The 20,992-nt window shown below is 42.6% G+C and overlaps 1 protein-coding gene across 8 annotated transcripts in view; it reads right to left on the bottom strand.

Moving 5' to 3' along the window:
- Positions 1-325: 325 nt before the first annotated feature.
- The window catches only part of TBC1D1 (TBC1 domain family member 1), a 200,328-nt gene continuing 179,661 nt past the window's right edge, over positions 326-20,992 (bottom strand). For 3 of the 8 annotated variants that reach the window (XM_039848789.1, XM_039848786.1, XM_039848787.1), the window contains 4 exons: positions 19,999-20,158; positions 12,965-13,134; positions 6,180-6,353; positions 329-2,196 (listed from right to left, as the gene is read on the bottom strand). In XM_039848789.1, coding sequence (XP_039704723.1) covers positions 1,996-2,196; positions 6,180-6,353; positions 12,965-13,134; positions 19,999-20,158 — 705 coding nt within the window. In that variant the 3' untranslated portion in view covers positions 329-1,995. Of the gene's footprint in view, positions 2,197-6,179; positions 6,354-12,964; positions 13,135-19,998; positions 20,159-20,992 lie in introns of all 8 variants that reach the window. The other 5 variants (XM_039848785.1, XM_039848791.1, XM_039848784.1 and 2 more) reach the window with 3 other exon arrangements.

Raw genomic sequence — 20,992 nt, forward strand, 5'->3', positions numbered from 1 at the left:
CTGTCCAACCTATATCCATAGGCTCACGTCGACAGTCCCCTCTGCTCAGTGCAATCTCCTAACAGCACTTGCTGGCACGTACAACTGAGGGAGCTGGTCTCACTGGTGCCACATTCATACCCCGTGTAGAGGTGTTATACATAACAAGCACTTGGGTAGCAATACTAAAAACACAGGATGCCGATACTTTGAATGATTTCACTGCTGGTTAGGTAATATTCGCACTTTGACCTACAGGTGTTCATGAGGTGTCTCTTCACTCCAGGGCTGAAAAGCAAAAATCCAAAGTTAAAAAAACAAAACAAAACAAAACCAAACACCATAAAAGTGTGCCCATGAATTGTTTTATTGCTTTCCTATTTAATGCAGAGTCAATGTTTTGAGTAATGGTCATAAGATGTCCAAATTTCAACATTATTAAACATTCGAACAGTAAAACATGGAAAGAAGCACTCAAATGTGAACTTCTTCAAGTTATATCTGGTGGGACCACTTGAGATAAAGGCTACTGGGCTCGTCATCTTGGTTTATGAAGAGAACTGCTATCCTCTGACACGGGGAACAGGAGAGTCCCAAATGTCGACCAAGTGTTTAGGCACTGGGGGCAGCACATTCGTCTCCCTCTGAAATGTCTGGGGAGATTTATATTGACTCCAAATATGAAAATCCTTCCTTTCACCTCAAGCTTTAAAGTGACGCCCACGACTGAGAGTGTCAAAAGAAACTCCTGTGGAATAGAAGATGTGGTTACAGTGATAAAGACCAGAAATGATTCTGCTGTCAAGAAAAGTGACATGTGCCCACACAGTTCTCCTCTAACCTGTCCTTTGTAAGAAAACCACCTGTTCTGAGAGAGCACATGGCAGAGGCCAGACACAGTGACCAGATGAAACCGCAGCAACCGTGAGCGGCTTCTTGCTTGTTGAAGGCACAGGGTCCTCATCATCCTGAGGCGGGGGTGGGGGTTGCTGTGTTGTGAGTTATGTTCAAAACATACATCCTACCTCTAAAAAACTGCTCTCAGCTACCATACATTTGATTGTAATTTTAGGCTGATCTCTTTTTTGAAAGTCCCAGAATCTCTGGCATCCCTAAATAGCCTGATGTGGCCTGCTACTTCTGCAAGGATTCAAATTCCCAAGGGGTGGAGACTCACAGGGACACACAGCTGCATTACATCATATATTAGGCAAAAATAAATACACGACTCTACAACATGGATATGAAACACCATAAAGAAATAAATATCTCAGACACTATAACTGCAGGTCGCATGCTAGCAATACCTGGTAGAGTCTAAAAAATGGTGATTTTCCAATAAAACATTTATCTACAATGACTCTGATCAATGCTTAAGGGCTAAGCAAAAAATATAAGAAAATACTATTTTTTTAAAAAAGAAATTTCATTAAATACCAAAGATAGTGATCAAATTTAAGATGTCATATTTCAATAAATCACTTTTGATCTTTCTTGACAGTCACCTTGGCCTTCCATAACAAAAACGGACAAAGGCCAAGTGTACGCCCTGCCAGTGACGCTGAGGGTGCAGCCACACCAGCCCTCCTTGGAAAAACGACGGACCCTCATCTTTGCCAGAGGAATCACCTTGGGCCCTTCCGGCTTCTGAAATTCCACCGTATTATAAATGCTCTTTACAAACACAGTGATACGGAAAAAGGAAACATAAAGGTGTGTTTATTCGTGTCCATGCCATCTAAATCTACTGACTACAGCAATTAGAACTGGAGAAGGGACCAACTGGAACCTAAACAACAACAACGCTGGGACGTTCGCGCCCATGAATTGCGAGTTTTAGTTCAGAAGAACCTGCATGCTGGCAAGCCAGTTTCGTCCCTGAGAAGCATGCTTCGTGCTTCCTTCTCTCCCTCCAGCATCTTCCGTCTCTCTCAATTAAGGCCTGGACAGTGTCAGGATGGTGTCACAGTGTCTCCTCCAGAGCCATGCCCTGGCGAGGTGCTGTCCCCTGTGCTGTCAGTCGCCTGTGGGCTTGGGCTGGGTGAGGTCAGGCTGTGGAGCAGTCAGCTCTGCAGTCGGCCTCTGCAGCTCTTCCACCGTCTGCAGCAGGGCTGACCTCTCCAGCTCTAAGGCAAGGGTGGCCTGCTTCAGCTTGCTTTCACTGCTCAGAAGCTTCTCAACTGTGGCTTCGAGGCTTTGAATCCTACTATTTGCCACCTGAAGAATAAAAGAAAAAGTGAGAATATAATTGCCCAGTGATGACACAGGAGGATCCACTGTACGGTCTGCTGTCCGGACTTGGGGACACCGTGGAGCCATATTTTAGCAGAGAGGCGTCTGCTGCTTACTATCAGTTCTTCTGGCCACACAGGAAGACTACATTTCCTAGGTTCCCTTGCAGGCAAGCTGGGCCACCCTGAGATCCTCCAGCATTTTCCTCCCCTGTTGTGGCTACTATGGAAGCTATGAGTTGAGATGGTGGCTTCACAATGCAGAGGGAGCCCAATCTCCAAGTCACCCACTACAGGGACGGCAGCTCTGATAGCGCCAAAGGATGCTACGTGGAGAAGACATATAGCTTTGGGGACAAAGAGATTTCTGTTTTGCTAAGCCACGGAGATGTGGAGCTTATTTATTTCTACAGCACAGCTTGGCCTATTTTAACTACTACATATATTTATAGGTACAAACTGATTTCATACTGACAGTCAATATGGATTCCATGTAAAGGCCCAAGTGGTAATAGCTCTCTAATCTGAAATTCTTATTATTTTCCTTATAGTAACAAGACATCACTAGGTCAAAGAACATGGGCATTTTCCCTGAACATGGGTGGAGTGCTCAGAACATCCGTGTGTTCTGCTAAGTGGCTCATGTGCAAGGTCTAGTCACCACTGCCATGGAGCCAAGCGGTGTCCTTATGTCCACCTGGTCTACATCCTCTGTACCAAATTATCGTCCGGTAGGTAGAACTTCCAGGTGTTTCTCTCTCTAGTGCACTCAGGCAGGCTTCCCAGGCAACGAGTGAGCTGGCTCTAGCGAATCTGAGGGGCTTCCTGTGAAAGCCACAGAAACCCCGGCCTCTATATTGCCATCCCACAGGTCTTTCTGGCCTGTGCCTTAGCTCACGGCTACATTCTGTGTGTTGCAGTCACTGAGTCACTGCTCTGTCTCGTTAATACAGTCCAGCCCTCCTCTCTATGTCCCCATGTATTTTAGATGGGGAAAATGGTGTGTGTGTGTGTGTGTGTGTGTGTATCATAAATACATACATATATATATATATACCATAAACATATATATATTTATACCATAAATATATATATATTCCCATATTGGTATATATATATATTGGTAGTATATATATATTGGTATATACCAATATATACCATAAATATATATATAAATTTATGGTGTGTATATATATATTTATGGTATAAATATATATATATTTATGGTATATATATATTTATTATGGTATATACACCATAAATATATATATATATTCCCCCCTCCCTCATTTTCAAAACAGGAAAAACAAGTTTTTGAACAAGATAACATTTGTGCCAGACAGACAATTCATGACTCAAAGTCTAGTTCTGGCTGTGCCACTGGAACACTCAAAATAGAAGGAAAAAAAGACTGAGATGCTAAGTTCGTCAGCTCACCAGGCAGGGAGGGGGTGGGCATGTCTGGTGTGCATCTCCAAGCTGTACTCTCTGATCCTTACCCATGGTCAAGGCCTGGGCCACAGCCCATCTCGTCTCAGTGTTCTGAGGTGTGCTGCACAGCTTAGCAGTGAGCTGTTCTGCATGGTCATTTACTGTTCTGTATTACGGTCAGGTCTCCTCAATGAGACTGAAGCTGTTTCATGGAAGAAAACACATCTTATCCTGTACATGAGTGTGGCCTCACACAGCACCTAGCTCATTGGTGCTCAGTGACTTTTAGTTGATTAAGAAAAATGTATTTCCATTATTTGGCACCATCTGACATGTCTATGTAATCATCTTATGTGTGCGACTGGACAAAACAGGTTAATAGTTTGGTCTCCAGTTGCTAGACAACATTCTTAAGCATGTAATAAGAACATAAATGGGATTTTGGTATGTCTAACAACAATATGGACAGAACAAAGCTAGAAAATAGGTCAATTTTGATACTTTGGCAAAAAAGAAGATTTATATTAAAAAAATAGACACTGTATTAATCACCTATCCTTGCACTCTGAAACTGTTTTAAAAAGGTATGAGTCTCACAGAACTTAACATAGTCTGAACTTAACATACTGAAAGACAGTAAATCCATGTGACTCATAGAAGGTAATGGGAAAACTATATGCAAACACCCACAAATTGACACAGTGCAACATAATCCCTGCTCCTACTCTTTGAGGGCAGCAGTGTCTTATGGGTCTTGGTGGCCCTAGCACCAGCCAAGCAAGAACTCAGTAAATACCAGTGAACTGGCTGGCATACACTACAGCCCTGAAGCCTGCCTCCACACATGTAGAGCCATTGGGCAAGGAAGAGCATCTGTCAGTACTATTGCCGTCTGATGCCTTTCTCGAGGAATGTAGGTATCAGAGCAGCTTTTTACAACTCCCTTTCTTCATGAAAAGGGACAGTATCACAGAAGCAACATAAAATTACTCTCTACCCCTCATCTCTCTCTCTTTCTCTCTCCCTCTCCCTCTCTAACACACACGCACACACACACACACACGGGCATGAGCCCAATAAAATGAACCTTTTATTTGAGTATTGCCTAGCTCAATAAGCCGAATGCTTCAAATGCAAATCTGAGCTTTGTTAGAAACGTTTCCATTACGTCATATTTTGGGGACTCACTGTTTGTTAGAAAGTCATTTAAAATTACCCCCTACACTGTAGACCCTTACAGGCCAGATAAGTCTCCTTATCCCATGGAGCCTTCCCTTCAGGCTACAGCCGAGACGTCCTAGAGAGACTGTACACAGACATATTTTCAGTTAGGACATCTCTATCTTGCGGGGAGAAAAGCTGCTAAATTTCCGAAGGTGACAGCTAGTTAGGACTGGGTAGGGAAAGCGTTTTTCTTTGTTCCTCTATAGTAAACATCTACTAGGGTCTATTGGGACAAAACCCTGCTGGGAGAAATGCATTTCAGACAAGGGTTGATTTCTTAGGCTCTCAAACGCTGCTGGCCTTTCTCATACCACCGCCAAGCTTATATCTGCAAAGCGGCAACTTGCCATGGAGAAAAATAAGAGGCTCAGATCAGGACGGAAAGCTTATTCTAAGGTCAGCCCAAGAACACCATGAAATACATACTTGGGGGAAAATATGTATTTCTCTCTCTAGAAACTAAAAAAAAAAAAAAATCTTTTTAAACACTCCACAAACAATTCCTTAACACTGACAGCATTACCACCTATTTATGATGTCAAAAAAGTTCCATCTTATTGGTAAAGAAGCTACGCTAAGCATTCTTCTTGTCCTTGTCACACAAATAAGAGACAGAGCAGGTGAGCAGCCTGCCCAGAGTGACAGCGTGGGTGAGCAACACTGGACCTGGGAAGACCAGGTCTCCAGATTGCACCTCTGTGCTCACTCCACTTCACCCTTCTGTGTGCAGGGTCTGTGTTAGCATTTTTACAGTAGGTCCTCATCCACACTTATCTATGTTAAAATAGAAGCTTCTAGAATGGAGAACTGTGTCCTTTGTTAATCAAACCTTTGTATTTGCACTGAGGACTCATGTATCATGATCACATGCTCTGGTTTATTTTGTGAGGTAGATTTTCGTGTCACTTTCCTCCCTTAATATCCTTCCATGGACCTAGCTAGTTTTGCTCATGGAAGCTCAAGCCTCAGATTCTGTCATCATTATTCAAAGCACAATTGCTGGAGTTACAATCGGCTAAGAGCACCAGGGCATCCTGAACTCAAGTTCATCTCGAGGCCTGTCTCCTAAAAGGCTAAGTGCGGAAGCAGCCTCTCAGAAAGCTCCAGGACTGTGTGATCTCAGCAAAGGATAATCTGTCTGCTCCCTAATAAAAAGGCCCAATTCTTCCGGGATACCTTTGATCGCAACTATAAACAGACAGGGGACAGAAAGGTCCTGCGGTCATGGGAAAACTCAGCCTGCTGCTGCCTTTGGTGAGTTAATGAACGACCACACACTCGGGATTCAGAAGGTGCTTCGTAAATAAGCTCTACCTGCAGTTGTTCGAGAAGGTCAAGGTTCTGTTTGCGTAAGCTGCTGTTGGTTTTCTCTAATTTGTCCATTCTTTGGTTGTCACTGAGAGGAGAGGAATCGATAAGTTCTTCTTGAAGGACGTGGTACTCAACTTCATAAGCTTGTAACTGTTTAGAGATGTCCATCTCAAACACCTGTTAAATACAGAAAAGTCACGAGGCACTGGAAATGAGAAAAATCTCACACACACAGACACACACAGACACAGAGACACACACACACGACCATGTCAATGAGCAGCATCCACCAAACACTCTATGCCTGTACTATTAGTGATAAATAAGGAAAACACTCTGCTCTGAGAAGGTAATAATTTTACTTGGGAAGAAAGGCTAGAGAAAGCATTTAGAAATAAACCTAACATAACAGTTAAGTGTGGGTCTCTGATACTCATTTTCCAGAAGCCAAAATCTTATTTTAAAGAGGCTTACAAAAATTTATTTTTAGTTCTTATTTCAGTATGCATTTCCTTTTTCTCTGAAAATTCTATTAGGTTAGCTATATCAGCTATGGGTCAAAGGGAGGAAACAAAACAAAACAAAAGAATCATAGCCCTACTTGCCCAGTCACCGAGTCAAAGTTTAATTATAGTTCAGTTGGGTTTTCAGAGTTACAAGAACAGCTAAGTAATGGAACTGTTTACTAAAAACCCTTCTTTGCACACAAGACATGCAGAAATGAGCCAAAATCCAAATGTCACCCACACAGATGAGTGAATACGAAACAATGCCTGAGCTGCCTCCCTTCCCATAATAGTAACAGTGATGAAAAAACCACCCGTGTGAAAAACAACCCCAAGTGCACAAGTGAGTGAGTTGTTGGAGTCCGGACTTTCTCTTGGTGAGTGGGCTTGATGGAAGCAGGGCTGAAGGGGAGGGCGGAGGGCAGAGGCTGCGGCCCCAGGCATCTCCTTTCTCTCCCACTGTCTGCGTGGGATCACCCCGCAGGGCTGTGCCTCTCAGCACAGGAGTTAAGCCCCGCCTTGGATCTGGGGGAATCTGAGAATTCAGTTACCATATCAAAAAAGCCAACACGATCAGAACACACATTTAGAGCATGAAGTTAGATTTTACAAGAGCACAAATGACTATTCATTGTATTTCCTTAAGAAAGGCCAACAGAGTTACAATCAATGAAAACTCATTTCCTCTGATGACACCCTATTAGCATTCAAACACCAGTGAGTCCTATCTTCCTTGAAATCAATTTTCAAAAGCCATGTTTACTTGCTCACCATTCCCAACAATCTTATTTTCTCTTCCTTAAGATTAATTTCTCAGCTTCCTGGGTTTCGATTTAATTCAATGGATAATACTAATTAGGCACAAAAGTCATTCTATCACAAAAAAACAAATAATGCATTGTATTTGTGGTGTGTGTGAACAGGTCACCGTATTCACCTGATTCTCTGTCCTCCCTCAGTGACCTGAGGTCAGCAGAGATTATCAGCTCTATTTTCAGTGGAGGAAAATGACTCAGAGACTTTGAGTCAGACTCAAATCGGGGCTCCACCGGTGCCTTCCTGAAAGACCTCGACTAAGTTACTTGACCTCCAAGGTCAGCCCAAGTACACCATCAAATACATACTTGGGAGAAAATATGTATTTTTCCCAGGATCAGTTTGTGGCCTCCCACATGGGGGTGATACCACCTACTTCCCAGCATCACAGTGGGAATTACACAACACAATCATGGAAGTTCCCAGCACACGCCTGGCAAGTTGACCAGGTGCTCACTTAGCTAAGAGACCTGCTTCCACACACTTGTGAAACCCTCACATTCAACCTCGTGCTTCAGCAAAAATTACAAAGGACACCACATCATGGAATATTTGAATAGCTCAAAAAGAGTAAAAACCACCAACATTAAAACCGAGATTGCTGTGGCATAAAGTGTGTAATTATAAACATGGTGCAGAATAAATGTCATATACACAGTTACTTTTTCTCTTCCACCACGATTCATTTTTAAAACAGCTCCTAACCTGGGAGCAAAACCTCTGGCCTTTTACACAGATTGATGATCTGCCAAGGTTAATGGCTCTCAACTGTGCCCAAAGCTATAAACCTTTTCGGGCCTCCATTAAGCCCTAGGAACCATCTTGGGTCATAATCATCTCTGCTTAATTGCATCATTATCTCCTGGCAGTCCAAATACTCAGAGCCCTCAGTTTTGCAGTATGCTCCAGAATTTATCCCCTATCGTGGCAGTGTGTGGTTGGTCGTGACAGGAGAGCCCCAGTTCTCAAAGAAGGCTTTTTCAAGTTGTTATATATTCTTTATAACCGTAATTATAAATGGCTTCATGGTATTCTAACAACTCAACATAGAACCATGTTAATCTATTCATCACATGTTGTATATCCAGTTACTTGCAAGTTTTTGTTATAAATGACAACTCTAAATATCCTTGTACATATGGCTTTTCCCATATTTTGGATTATTTCCTAAGGATACAGTCCAAGAAATGGGATTACTGAGTCAAAAGGTATGAATATTTTGCTGGCTTGTGATACATATTTCCAAAACTGCTTCCCGAATGGGAATAATCAACGTACGATGCCATTAGAAACACATGAATGTGCCAGATACAGTATACCTTTGGCACTGTGTATTGGCATTAAAAAGTTTCCTTTGGTTGATCTAGTAGGTAAAGCACTGTATGTTATTTAAATTTAAATTGCGCATGAAACTAAGTATTTTCCCAGATATTTGTTTACTAAATGGTGTTCTCTTTAGTGAGTTGTCTGTTTATGTTCTTGGCTCATGTGGTATTGGAGACTCAACGTTTCTCTTTGCAGTCTGTGGACACTGTGTATAATAAGCCATTAATCCTGATGTCTGCAGAACTGGGCCACATACTTTCCACCTTCCCAACCCCCAGACCCTGCCCTCCACTTGTTGGTCTTAGTGGCACACCAAAGGGCTGGAGAGTGGAGTGGTCTGACCAGGTATCGGCAGGAAGGGGGTATGGTGTGCATAGTAAATTTAAAAACAATACTAAACCCAACTAAAAGTTGGTCTGCTTTTTATTATCACCACATGTGAGCAATCCTAAACAAGCCAGTGGTAAAATAAAATGCCCCTCCAGCCACACCCCATCCTCTTGGTGGGCACTGACTGGCCTTTATAGAAAGGACTCCTTTTCAACAGCGCAAACTGCCCAAGCGGTGAGGGCTCCTCTCAGGGGCAGAGGCAGCTTGCTGCAGGCTCTGAGGAGCGCCTTTTGGACAAAGGGACCTTGTTAAGATGCTGGTTTCCATCACACAAGCTCAATTAGAGCAGAGAGCTGTCCAGTGTGTTTACAATGAAGTTGCCCATAGCAGAGCTTTTCTAATGTTCTCCTGTGTGTGAATGCCCAGGAGATCTTGTTAAAATGCAGATTCTGATTCAGCAGGCCTGGGGTGTGGCCCCAGATTCTGCATTTCTAATGGGTTCCTACGTGATACAGTGACAGTGCTGGCTCAGGCCATACTTTGAAAGGAGCCTAAGGGATGCTGAAAATAGGTATTTGCCCTGTGTCCCAGAGCCCCACTGTTTTCCTTCCTTACACGGAACTGAGGCTGCGTAAGCAGGCGGCACTCACCATGACGAGAATACGAACCTGACCTCCTCCGAGTTTGTTTATTCCCAGGGTTTCCCTCCTTCTTGAGTCAGAGGATTTTTATGGTTTATATTCAACGGACGGTCAAGTCACACTGAGGAACCCCACATGGCCTTCAGAGACCCTCTTCCCTCTGCCATGGACTCTCAGCTCTCGGCCTATCCACACTGAGCCAGAGTTCCAGAGCCCTGTTCTCAGCTACTGTCTCTCCCATCCTGGATGCAGACTGTGTCCCAGTTGCTCAACTGTGACTATCTATAGACAGGGCATTTAATGAAACAGATCTCACAGAGGACCACCCACCCACCCACCCACCCACAGGCCAGTCTGCTCAGCTTCTACCCTGTGGACCTCCGAGACTTGAGCCTGGGGGTTCTCTGACTGCAGAAGAATCGTATTGTACCCCAGGCCTCATTTCTGAGTAGGATTTTAGACTAGAGCACCCCTTGGAGGGGAGAGGGCAGTGAGAGGGACAGAAAGTCTGACAAGAGCACTCAGATGTCAAGTTCCAGATGGAAAATATGGGAGAGAAAGAGGGCAGAGAGCCACCTGGCATTGTAACTGTTTTCCTGTCAAGACTTTTGGCAGAATAAAAACCTGGGACCCAAAATGTAGACTTTTGTGTTCCCTACACTGCTAGTCCTCAGTCCCTAACCGTCCCCCCAAGCCCCCCCCACCCCCCACCCCAGCAAACACACAAGCTGAACACGTCAGGCATCTAGAATTTGTCTTTTCTCACTCCCATGGCTTTGCATTGCTGTGATCAGGAATCAGCAAACTACAGCCTGTGGACTGAATCTGTCCTACTGCATGTTTTTGTAAGCAAAGTTTTATAGCAACACAGTCACTTCATTCCTATACATACTGTCTATGGCTGTTTTCTAACTAAGGGCAGCAGAGACCTCATGGCCCATAAAGCCTAAAATACTGTCTGGCCCTGTACAGAAAGTGTGTGCCGACACGTCTTGGCGCATCCCTTTAGGCCCAGCTGAACTGTACTCCCTCAGCTCTCAACCCTCAGCACTCACTCCCTCAGCCCAGCTCCCATAAGCCCTCACACAAGCACCTCTGTAGCTCTGACCGCACTTGTAATTACTGGATTACACGCTTATTTTCTGCAAAGGATGGGCTTTGGTGTCAGAGAGACACGTTACATTCCTGGCTCTGCCACATTACACAGGGTGTGGGGCATGTTACTCTCTCCATGCCCAGTTTCCCCATCTATGAAAACAGGGATTATAATATACGTCCCAGAGTTGTTAAGGAGTCAGTGGAATAAAGGATGCCAAGTTCAAAACAGCTTCCTGAAACAAATCAGGTACACACACACAAAACTATTCTCTCTCCATGTGCCCATGGCCATTCTTCCAACATTTAGAGTACCCGATACTCTCACGAGTATCCATATACAGAAAGGGGGACAAAAATGAGAAAATGGGATTTTTTTTTCTAGAGCTCAATATCCAGGACATAATGTGAATGTCAGCTGTGCAAGGTCAAGGCACTCACTGGACACAGACTTGGTTTTAGGGAACCAAGTCTCTGTGTTTGCCCTGGTAGCCATAAAAATATAAGTATATACAATGGAAGCTCTGAATTCTGTACAAAATGCCAGAATTTAAGGAATCAAAAGGGTGGAGAATTCAGTATTAATATACAGGTAAAATAGAGAAAAATCCTGTAATTAAATGACACCCAGAGACCTGGGGGTGTGAGTAGCTACGAAAGCACTGTGAGGCCAGAGGACCTGAGTCTGAGACCCTCCCTTTCCACTTTGCAGCTGGGTGACCTTGGGCCAGTTATTTAACCACTTTGAGCCCTAAGTTCCTCATGGGTTAAAACCATCTCTCCTCTCAGGAGTGCGGTCATGATTTAATGAGATCATATGTATTTATGGATTCACAGAGAACCTGGCAAAAGTGGGGCCTCGACCAGCCAGTTATTCGCATCAAGAAAACGTGCCAGGGCAGTAAAACACAGAGAAAGGCAAAGCCCGTCAATGAACCGAAGATGAATGTGCAGAGTGGCGAGCTGCTCTCTCACACAGGCATGTGAAACGTGCAAAGATCCAAAGTGACACCCGGCACAACACCCTCCCCTGCTCCAGGCCACCTTACTTCTTTTCCTGTGCCCAACGTCTAAGGAGGACAGCAAAGGAAATTACAAATGCTGTGTCTGAGTGTGATCCACTAGAATCGCTGGATTCCTCTTGGACGAACAGAAATCCTCAGAACAAGGATTTTAAAAATAGCTTTATTTCACTATTTGTTTTCACCAAATTGCTCTTGTTTTCATGATATCTGGAGCAGGTAAGGTAAGTTCTAGGCTTATGAGAGGCCCTACTACTGACTCTGCAGTGCCCGAGGCAGAAATCTCTTCCAGAACATTCTTAACCATCTGGCCTCTGGACACTTTCAGGGGTGACCTCACCCTCTGCTAAGCAGCTTAGTCCTTCATAGTCAGCAATCGTTATTGGAAGATACCTCCTTATACAGGGTCAAAATCTGCTCCCACTCCTAACCCAGACCTTGTGACAACTGGTCCAGGTGTAATTACTGGCTCGATTCACCCCTAACCCCTAACGTTTCAGAGAGTAATGGTTCTACTGTACCCAGAAACCAGAGGTTCTGAAATTGCGGATGTGAAAATAAAGTCTATTAACACACGCGCGCACACACACACCCATGGAACAAGCTTATAGAAAATATATGCTCTATCACGACTCTGCTATCAGAGTTATCCTTAAAAAATTCCAAATACCATACAGCAGGAAAGTCAAAGCACTTATTTTACAAAAGTCCACATTGAAAAAATGCATGTATTTTGGAAGAACACATGACTAGGCGGGTAAAGCCTCTTAATCATAAGAAACTACCGGTAATCTGTGCTGGTTATCAGACCTGAATATTGCCACCATGTTTCAATGTGGCATCTCACTATTACACTCACATGTGCACACTCTGACACGCCTTTAATCATTAAACATATACATAGTTGTGACGTGCCTCCTACATGCCAGCACAAGAGATGCTGTCCAAAATACAAAGTGGTAGAAAATAGGTCCTGTTCAAAAAAAAAAAAAATCAAGCGTTCACATATCTCAGATTGCTTCAGCTTTTGAAAGGTTTAGGTTGAATCATACCTGATTGATGGTCTTTTCCATTTGCACCAGGCCCAGGTTGGGTAGTGTGTTTTTTATAAAGTCAACTATGGTTTCTAGGTTTTCATGCTGCAGAATCAAGGGCTTATGGCTTCCCAAGAGACTTAAAGCCACTTTAAATATGACCTCTGATCCCTGAAGAAAGATCATATCTGGGAAAACACAGAAATGCAGAAAGTTAAACCAGACCAGCTTCTGATGAAATGCTATTCCATTTCCTTTTCCCCATGTCATGGGGCAGGACAGAGGGAAACATGACCCCAAACTGCAAACTTTATTTATTTTTTTTAAAGCCTGGTATTTCAGATAGGGTTGTCAAGACAATACTGCAAATAATAAAAGAAATATAGATAAACATACTGCTCAGCTTTTGCCAAAGATTCATATAAATCTTTTTTTGCTCCAAAAATACATTAAATTCAAAACTGCTTCAAAAGTTAAATTGAGAAAAAGATTACTTTTTATTAGTCTATTTTTTTTTTCCAGGAATGCTCTGGATTTTAAAGGAGTTACTAAAACATATGTTTTTACGAGTAAAACAAAGTTTTTTGGTATACAGCATCAGATATATAGCTTAAGATAAAGTTTAAAAAAAAATGCCTGTTTCCTCTATTTTGAAATAAGGAGTTGAATTAAAAAATCTCTAAAAAACTATAAAATGTCTACTCAATTGCAAAAGTACATTATTAAATATTTAAAAATAGCTTAATAATGAAATAAAAAACATCTTCCTCAGAGGAATTAAAAAACTTTGCCAGAGTTATTTTCTAGCTCATGTTATATATATTTTCTATTATCAATCCCAATATTGACTGTACACAGTGAGGCGATGGGTGAGCAACCAGCCCAGGCCCTGACTTCCCCATCCCCACAGAGCTGAAGCCGCTCCAGAAGGAGACAAACTGCCCTAGCATTAAAGCCCAGTCCTTAACTAATTGTTGGGTAACTAAATTCAGGCAAGTTACCTAACAATTGGAATAAAAATATATGATATAATTTTAAAGATGAGAAGATGAGAGAACCTAAATCTAATTAGAGGCAACTGTCAATACTTCTCTCTCTCTCACTGAAGGATAATGGAAGAGACAAAAAGTTGTCAATTTCATCAAGTCAAGGCAAAAGCAGGTGAGAGGAAGAATCCCCAGCATTATGCCTCTCTTGGCGGTTTAGTGTGACGACATGTGAAAGCCATTAAGAAACAGGAAAGCAAAAGCTGGATGTTTTTGTGCAAATGACAAAGATGTCTAAGACAGAGTGGTTTGTGGACAGTGAACGGGATAGTCCTAGGTGCCAAGTGGCCGGGTGAGCCCTGGTGATGCTCTGTGGCCTTCAAGAAGGCCGGCTGGGAGCAGCCTTAAGCAATGAAGCTGCTGGGATCAGCCTGTCTCTCAGAACTCAGGGCCAACACACAACCGCTTGTGTTGCGGGACGGCCCCACAGAACCAGAAAGGTCGGATAGCTGCCTCCCTCTTTGGTTTGGCTGTAGAGGCTGGGGAGATAAATGAGAGAACTGATCATGACTCTGGAAGTTCAGCTTCTTAGGGGGAGTATTGTGTTTATCAAGGCAGTGAAATAAAAGAATATTCCTGTGAAACGTCTGCTTCATAAAATACACAGTCTACCCACGTAATTCACCACTACAGAAAATAAAAAGACCTAAAATAGCACTATAACTAAGATGTATTTTTAAACAGAAAAGTCGTTTCCAAAAATGAAACAAAGCAAATTTGAAGATTCTGTGATTTAGACATTAAGACTTCCTTTCAGTATATGAACATTTATAGCTGGATAGACTGATGGTAGCTATCAGGATAAATATCAAGATGTTTTGGGCGGGGGTCCTGGGGACTGGACTGCATTATCAGACCAATGACTTACTACACACAGCTCAATTTCTTTGGTCTCTGAGGGACAAGTATCTTGAAATTAGATACAGTACCACATCGAAGGCAATTAAATAATCATTGGGGAACTTTTTTGAGCATAATCAAATGTGCAATCCATATCTGTGGTCTCTTAAGGTCAACGATGGGTTTTCTAAGTTTAATTCCTTTAGGATTTTGGTTTTTAGAACAAATCTACTTAGTACAGTGCTTCCTACGAGTCTAAACTCAGACTTTTCTGGACAGTCTGAAGAAAACAAAAGGAAGTTTGCAGAGGTGTTTTTTTGTTTTTTTTTTAACTCTATTGGTATGTTAAAAACTAAACAAATATAAATCTATGTTTATTTCATTGGTTTTAACAGACTATTTAACGTAATAAAAAAGAAATATTATTTTCTAATGCTATTGCCAACACCTTAAGAGTATTCTTATCTGCTGAAAAGTTTCTCTAACTTAAGTTAACAAGCATTCACTGGACATCAAATACATGTCAGGCACTGTACTGGGCACTGGGGAGTCAGCCATGAACAAAGAACAAAGTGTGGAGATACTAACAACCATTGGTTTGGTAGAGTTATGCCCAGGGTGTTATGAGAACAAAAGAGAAGAAAAAAGTCCAAGCAAAGTTGGTGGCCAAACCCAGTCTTGAAAAACCAACAGAAACTTCCTAGGTAAGAAGTCAGGGAATAACACTCTGAGCAGAAGGAGAAGAAGGTATTGATGCGCAAGTGTGAAAGAACCACATCAGGTGTGGGAGCCAGGAAAGAGAATGGCAAGGGAAGAGCTGGGGCTGCAGGTGAAGGACGGGGCCCGATCCCCTTCTGCCAGGCCACACCGTTCCAACTCTACCCAGACTGCAGCAGAGCTCACCGAAGGCTCTCTTCCCGTTTTTCTCAGTAGGTCAGTGCACTGGTAAGGAGATGATGTTAACAAGATTCATGTTATGGGTCTAATCCTTGCAAGAGCTAGTTAGCTTTACGTAAAGGAAAGCCACCTTCCAAGAGCCACTGCCGAGTCCACGCTGACGCCTCCAGCACACTCACAAGTGCCCGCTGCAGCTGCGAGACGCTCAATCACCAGCGCTTGCGGAGGCCCACTCCAGGTGCCCATCCTTCCGAAGACAAGCCAGCTGGTCATCTGTACTAGTGAGCATGGGAGAGCTCAGCCCGAGAAGTTTCTGTTACAATGGGGGGGCCCTGAACTAAGTTCATCTGGGAGCACGGTGAAGAATGGGGCTGAAGGGCTGAAGGGTTGAAGGAAAGACCCCTCACAGTTTTGCCTGGAGGAAGGGGCTCTGAAATAAATCTGACTACACTTGGGGGGCAACATCTATATTCTTTAAACAATGAATGCATTTGTCTCCCTCTGGAAATTTAGAAAATTAAATAATATTTAGATAGCAGTAAAAAAAAAAATCTTCCCTATAAACCCCACTGCCCCAACCCAATTATTTTCAGTTTTGCCCATATTCCAATCTTTATACATTTACATTCTGGAATTGTCTTTAAAAAAAAAAAAGAGAATTAAATTCTCACATTTGAAAATCACTACACAAGAAAGCTTTGAGCCATCCCAGCTCACAACACTGTGGCTGACTTCCTTTCTCCTCTCCCTTTCTCAAGTCACCTAGAAACAGACAAAGAGTTTTATCAGGCAGGAGGTAAAGGGAACCTTAATTCAGCTGACTCCACCACTTTGCAAATTATTTGCTGAGAACAACGCAAATAACTACTTTCCTTTGAAGACACTTCAGCAGCCCTGTTATTGTGTTAACAGGTATGGGAACTCTATTTGAAACTCCCCATGATATAACAGTGTAATTTTCCTGTGGGGGAAATGATAAACGCCAAGCACATTGGCCAGTAAGCAAACTCATACTGCATTTCCTCTCCGGCCACCTTTGTCCTTGTCAAGGGCAATTCCTCTCCTTAACTTTCTCCAGGAGGACGGAGTCCTCCAGTTGTGACACCCCCACATTCCTACCAGGAACAGGTAGGAGGGAAAGGAAGGATGATGACAGCCTTGCAGTAGAAAAACAGCACAGACTGTGCAAAAACTCACTTAATCACCAACCACTCTACCACGTTACTCAAAAAGCCATTTTTCCCAGCCCAACGAACAATCCTGTTCAGTCTATTTCAGTCCTCAAGCCTCTCTGAATCCTTCCCTATGTTACGAGTGGCTTCTGTGTTTTTTGCCTAACCCTTAGTTTTTATATTCCTCCTCCTCTTTCATCTATTCGGTTGCACATCCTATAGAAAAACTTCAGAAGCCTAATACCTCAGCCTCCTCTTCCATGAGGAGCAAGCCAGGTCCTATTTCTCACATTTTTTCCCCGAGGCAGACATGATTAGAAGGAGGACAGAGCCAGCAACTCTTCCCAAACCCCTCTACATCCAAACTGGAAAAATACAAGAGGAGGCTATTTAACACATGAGACCCAGACAGGGCTGACATTCAGAAAAGTGTGATGATTACCAGGTGAAGGTAAAGGTACATACATCATGGGCAGCTTCCCTTCAAGTCGCATATACTTGATGTGAAGGAACCTATTAATTAATATACTAGCTATGCTGACTGCAAGCTGAGAATTCCTTACTTACATATAAAATAGTGAGTAGTTAACAAAGATTCATTTGTTTTTAAGAGTTTATCCAGGCCTAAAGGCTTATAACAAAATGGGCTTCGGGCCAAAAAAAGACTATAGCGTATGAATGGCAGGCTTTGGGATTTAAAACGAAGCTATCCACCAGCTTGGAGCTAAACACACACAGTTCAAGTCACCAATGCTAAGTATGGGAATGGTTTTTTTAAAAATGTCTTTTCTATGGAATCTACTAATAAAAGTTTGTTTTTAAGTACTGATAGGATGGACTGTGCAAAAAAACAGCAGTTTTTGCAAAATGACACCACAACACAGCGCTACCTTGAGTTTCCACTTCTTGCCTATAATGCGAGGATCCCTGAACCCTTAGCCAGCTGGACACAAACCCACTCAATACAGCAGGGGTCTGTTGGGTCTAGGAATAACAAAGACACTGGCATCTTTACGCACAACGTATAAGAAACTCCAAGACCCACCACTGACTACATAGTATAGATAAAAAAACATCCACTTTTACTGGTTTCAGTTTTTATTTATGAAGTCATTAGGGTGATCTTCAGAGAGTTCTGAATATTCATTTCCAAAGCAGAGTTTGTTGGTTTGCTGTTAGTGCCTCTTACCAACTTATGCAGCCTAGGATTTTTTTCTCTTGGAGCTTTACTGCCTGGAGCCCCAGAACTATCTGAGCCCCAGAACAATCTGCGGGTAGCAGCTCTGGTGCCTGTGCCAGCACAGTGACAATTGGTGTTGACCCCCTTAGCCCTTCCTGCCCAGCCCCCTTTGTAGAATTTTCTTCTCAGTGTAATTAAATGCTGAGCTGTTTTCACACCGTTAACAACACTCCTTCCCTTTTCAATCTCCACTCTTCTCCCTCACCCTGTTTGAAAAACTACAGTAAAAACCAGGAGGAAATAAAAAAAAGTAAGTTAAGGTAGACTAACGACTTTCTTTGAATTTCCAGCATAAGAAAAGTAAAATCCACAGAAATTTTTGGCAAGAAAAACTGAAGCCTACAGCTAGAGATCTTATAGTTTCTGAGACTCTTGTTAGTAAACTAAAAGGACAATTTTGAGGCTTTTAGTTATGTTTAACTACACTATAAAACCTTCATGAAATCTCGCTAACAATTTGTTTAATCAGAAAGAGAGGTTTTAGTATCTATTTTCTTCAATGTTTATTTTTTTAGGGACAGAAAATAATCCATTTGGAGAGAGAGTTTTACAAAAGGGAGGGGTAGTGAAAATTTTTAAGAACATAGAATCTTTTAGTAAAGCCAAATAGGAAATTCTTTAAAAGTTCTTGCGAAAAGAAGCAAATAATAATACCACTTAGTACTCTGCTACGAGGAGAGGGAAGACAAGTCAATGCCCACTTACGTTTAACAGTATTTTTATGATTTCTGGAATTTGGACATGCAAGCTGTCTACCCAAAGCTGCCTAAAATAGTACTCTCTCAGTATCTGTGAACATTCCCATTAGGATGATAATTCTAAAAACAGATACAAAAAAAAAAAAAAGTATGGTAAGATTACAGGTTTTTAAGCTATCAAATGACTGAATGTAAATGACACTTTAAAACGCCTTGATATGTCATGACTATCAATTTTTTAATAACCTCTTCCTCCACGGTAACAAAATAAAATAAAAAGAAGCTGAATTGTCAAAATTATGATTTCATTCTGAAGTAGGAAAAAATACAAGAATTGACTGTGCTCAGTGTTTCACTCGGCTCCTGGTATCCAAGAAGATGCACCTCTTCCTGTCATGTCAAGGTTATTTTCACATTTTTTAATTAAAAAGAATTTTTATTGAGGTATAATGGACAAGACAGTTTTGACACTTTGCACATGAACAACTATTTTACTTTGACGGAGACAATCTTCTCGAAAAGTAAATCAAGAAATTGAGAGATAGCTTGAAACGTGAACCACCTACTTACAGTGGGGCACAGGAGTCAATGTGGCTGTGACATCTGGGAAGATGAGGCAGGGGTCTGTGAGGATGGGACGGGAGTCATCGACACAGAGGTGTCTTCGAGAGTGAGTTGGCAGAGAAAATGAAGGGCCAAGGTAGGGAATGAGGAGGAATGGGAGGAGGAGGTGCAAAGAGAATCTGGAAAGAAGAGTAGCCCAGAACTCAAAGGTGAAAAAGTTTTAAGGAGCTATCATTGAACACACCACAGACCACGGAGGATGAGAAAGACAATTCATGGGAAATACTGCCTGGAATTCATGCCAGGACTCTTCAGCCAAGTCTTCAAGATGTCTGCTCTAGGGAGAGCCTGCTGACGAGGGAATCAGGTTAAATCCCACGAGATGAAGGCATCGAGGGAAACCCAACGATTACCAGAAGTTAAGCGGCTTTTGAAATTCACAACCCAACACTAACTAAACTTAGGGTGTCAAACGGTACCGTTCCTGCCGAAGTTACAGGTATAAAAATAAGGAGAGGCACCACGGAGTGACAATAAACGGTTCTCATCTAACACAAGAATGCTGGTTCTAGCAAACAGATGTGCACACATTTACCAAAGACTCTGGCCACAAAGCCCAGTGGGAACTGTGAGGCAAACACGGTGAGAAACCAGGGGGCGGCATAGAGGCTGGGGCCGATCTCGTGCTCCTCCAGGTGATTGTAGAGGTCTCTGTGGTAATCGTGAAGAAGCCTTGAGAGCTGGTACATCTGGATCTGCAAGGATATATACACGCACACAGGCATCAGATATCTGCTACGTGTATTCGGTTACTTATCCCACTCACGGGATGTAAGAGAACAGTTATTAGAACTTTAAACACTCTGTTTGGCTCATGATTTCCGTTGATCTCAGCTACTCATTTATCCAATAAGAGCTTCCTGGTGCCTACTGCACTCGAGGCCCCGGCTAGGTGGGGACCAGAATGGTAATAATGCTGGGCCTTCTACCACTTTCCTTCTTTTTACTGTTCCCTTGTGTCCCCGGCTAAGAGAATCTAAACATCTGTCTTAAGGAAACACTTCATAAATTCTCTCACAAATACACATTCCTAGCAAAACTCAAACTCAGGGGAATTAGAAATAAAGAGCCAGCCTCCGTGCTAAGAGTGAAGTCAGGGCACATGATGATTCTATAGAAGGATTTTATTGTGCCCATTCAGTTAGCAGACCCCCCAGATTACTCAAGAGGCAGGACAAATGTGATTTCTTTAGGTTTATTAAAATGAAGTATACGGATCCTGGGCAAGTTAAAAAGAAAAAAAAAAAGAATACAAGTGTTTATCTCAAGATGGAGAAAATAACTTTTCCAACAAAAGCTGAACTTCAATCTGCAAAAAGTTCCCTTTTCAGAGTGTGATGTAGTCTTGGCAGGAAGCCCTACGATAAGTCCTAGAGCTCAGCCCAGATTCCAGCCGTCCCATGGCCCAAGCCCAGAGAATGATAACCAAGAGGGTCAGATCCTGACTGAGATGCTCCAAGTTGGGTATCTACTGCCCACACTGGGGAAGCCTGTGGCCAGGGCCAGACAACACAGTCGTCCTAAGCACC

The sequence above is a fragment of the Pteropus medius genome, unplaced genomic scaffold (genome assembly GCF_902729225.1).
Source record: "Pteropus medius unplaced genomic scaffold, Ma_sr-lr_union100, whole genome shotgun sequence".
Taxonomy (NCBI): Eukaryota; Metazoa; Chordata; class Mammalia; order Chiroptera; family Pteropodidae; genus Pteropus; species Pteropus medius.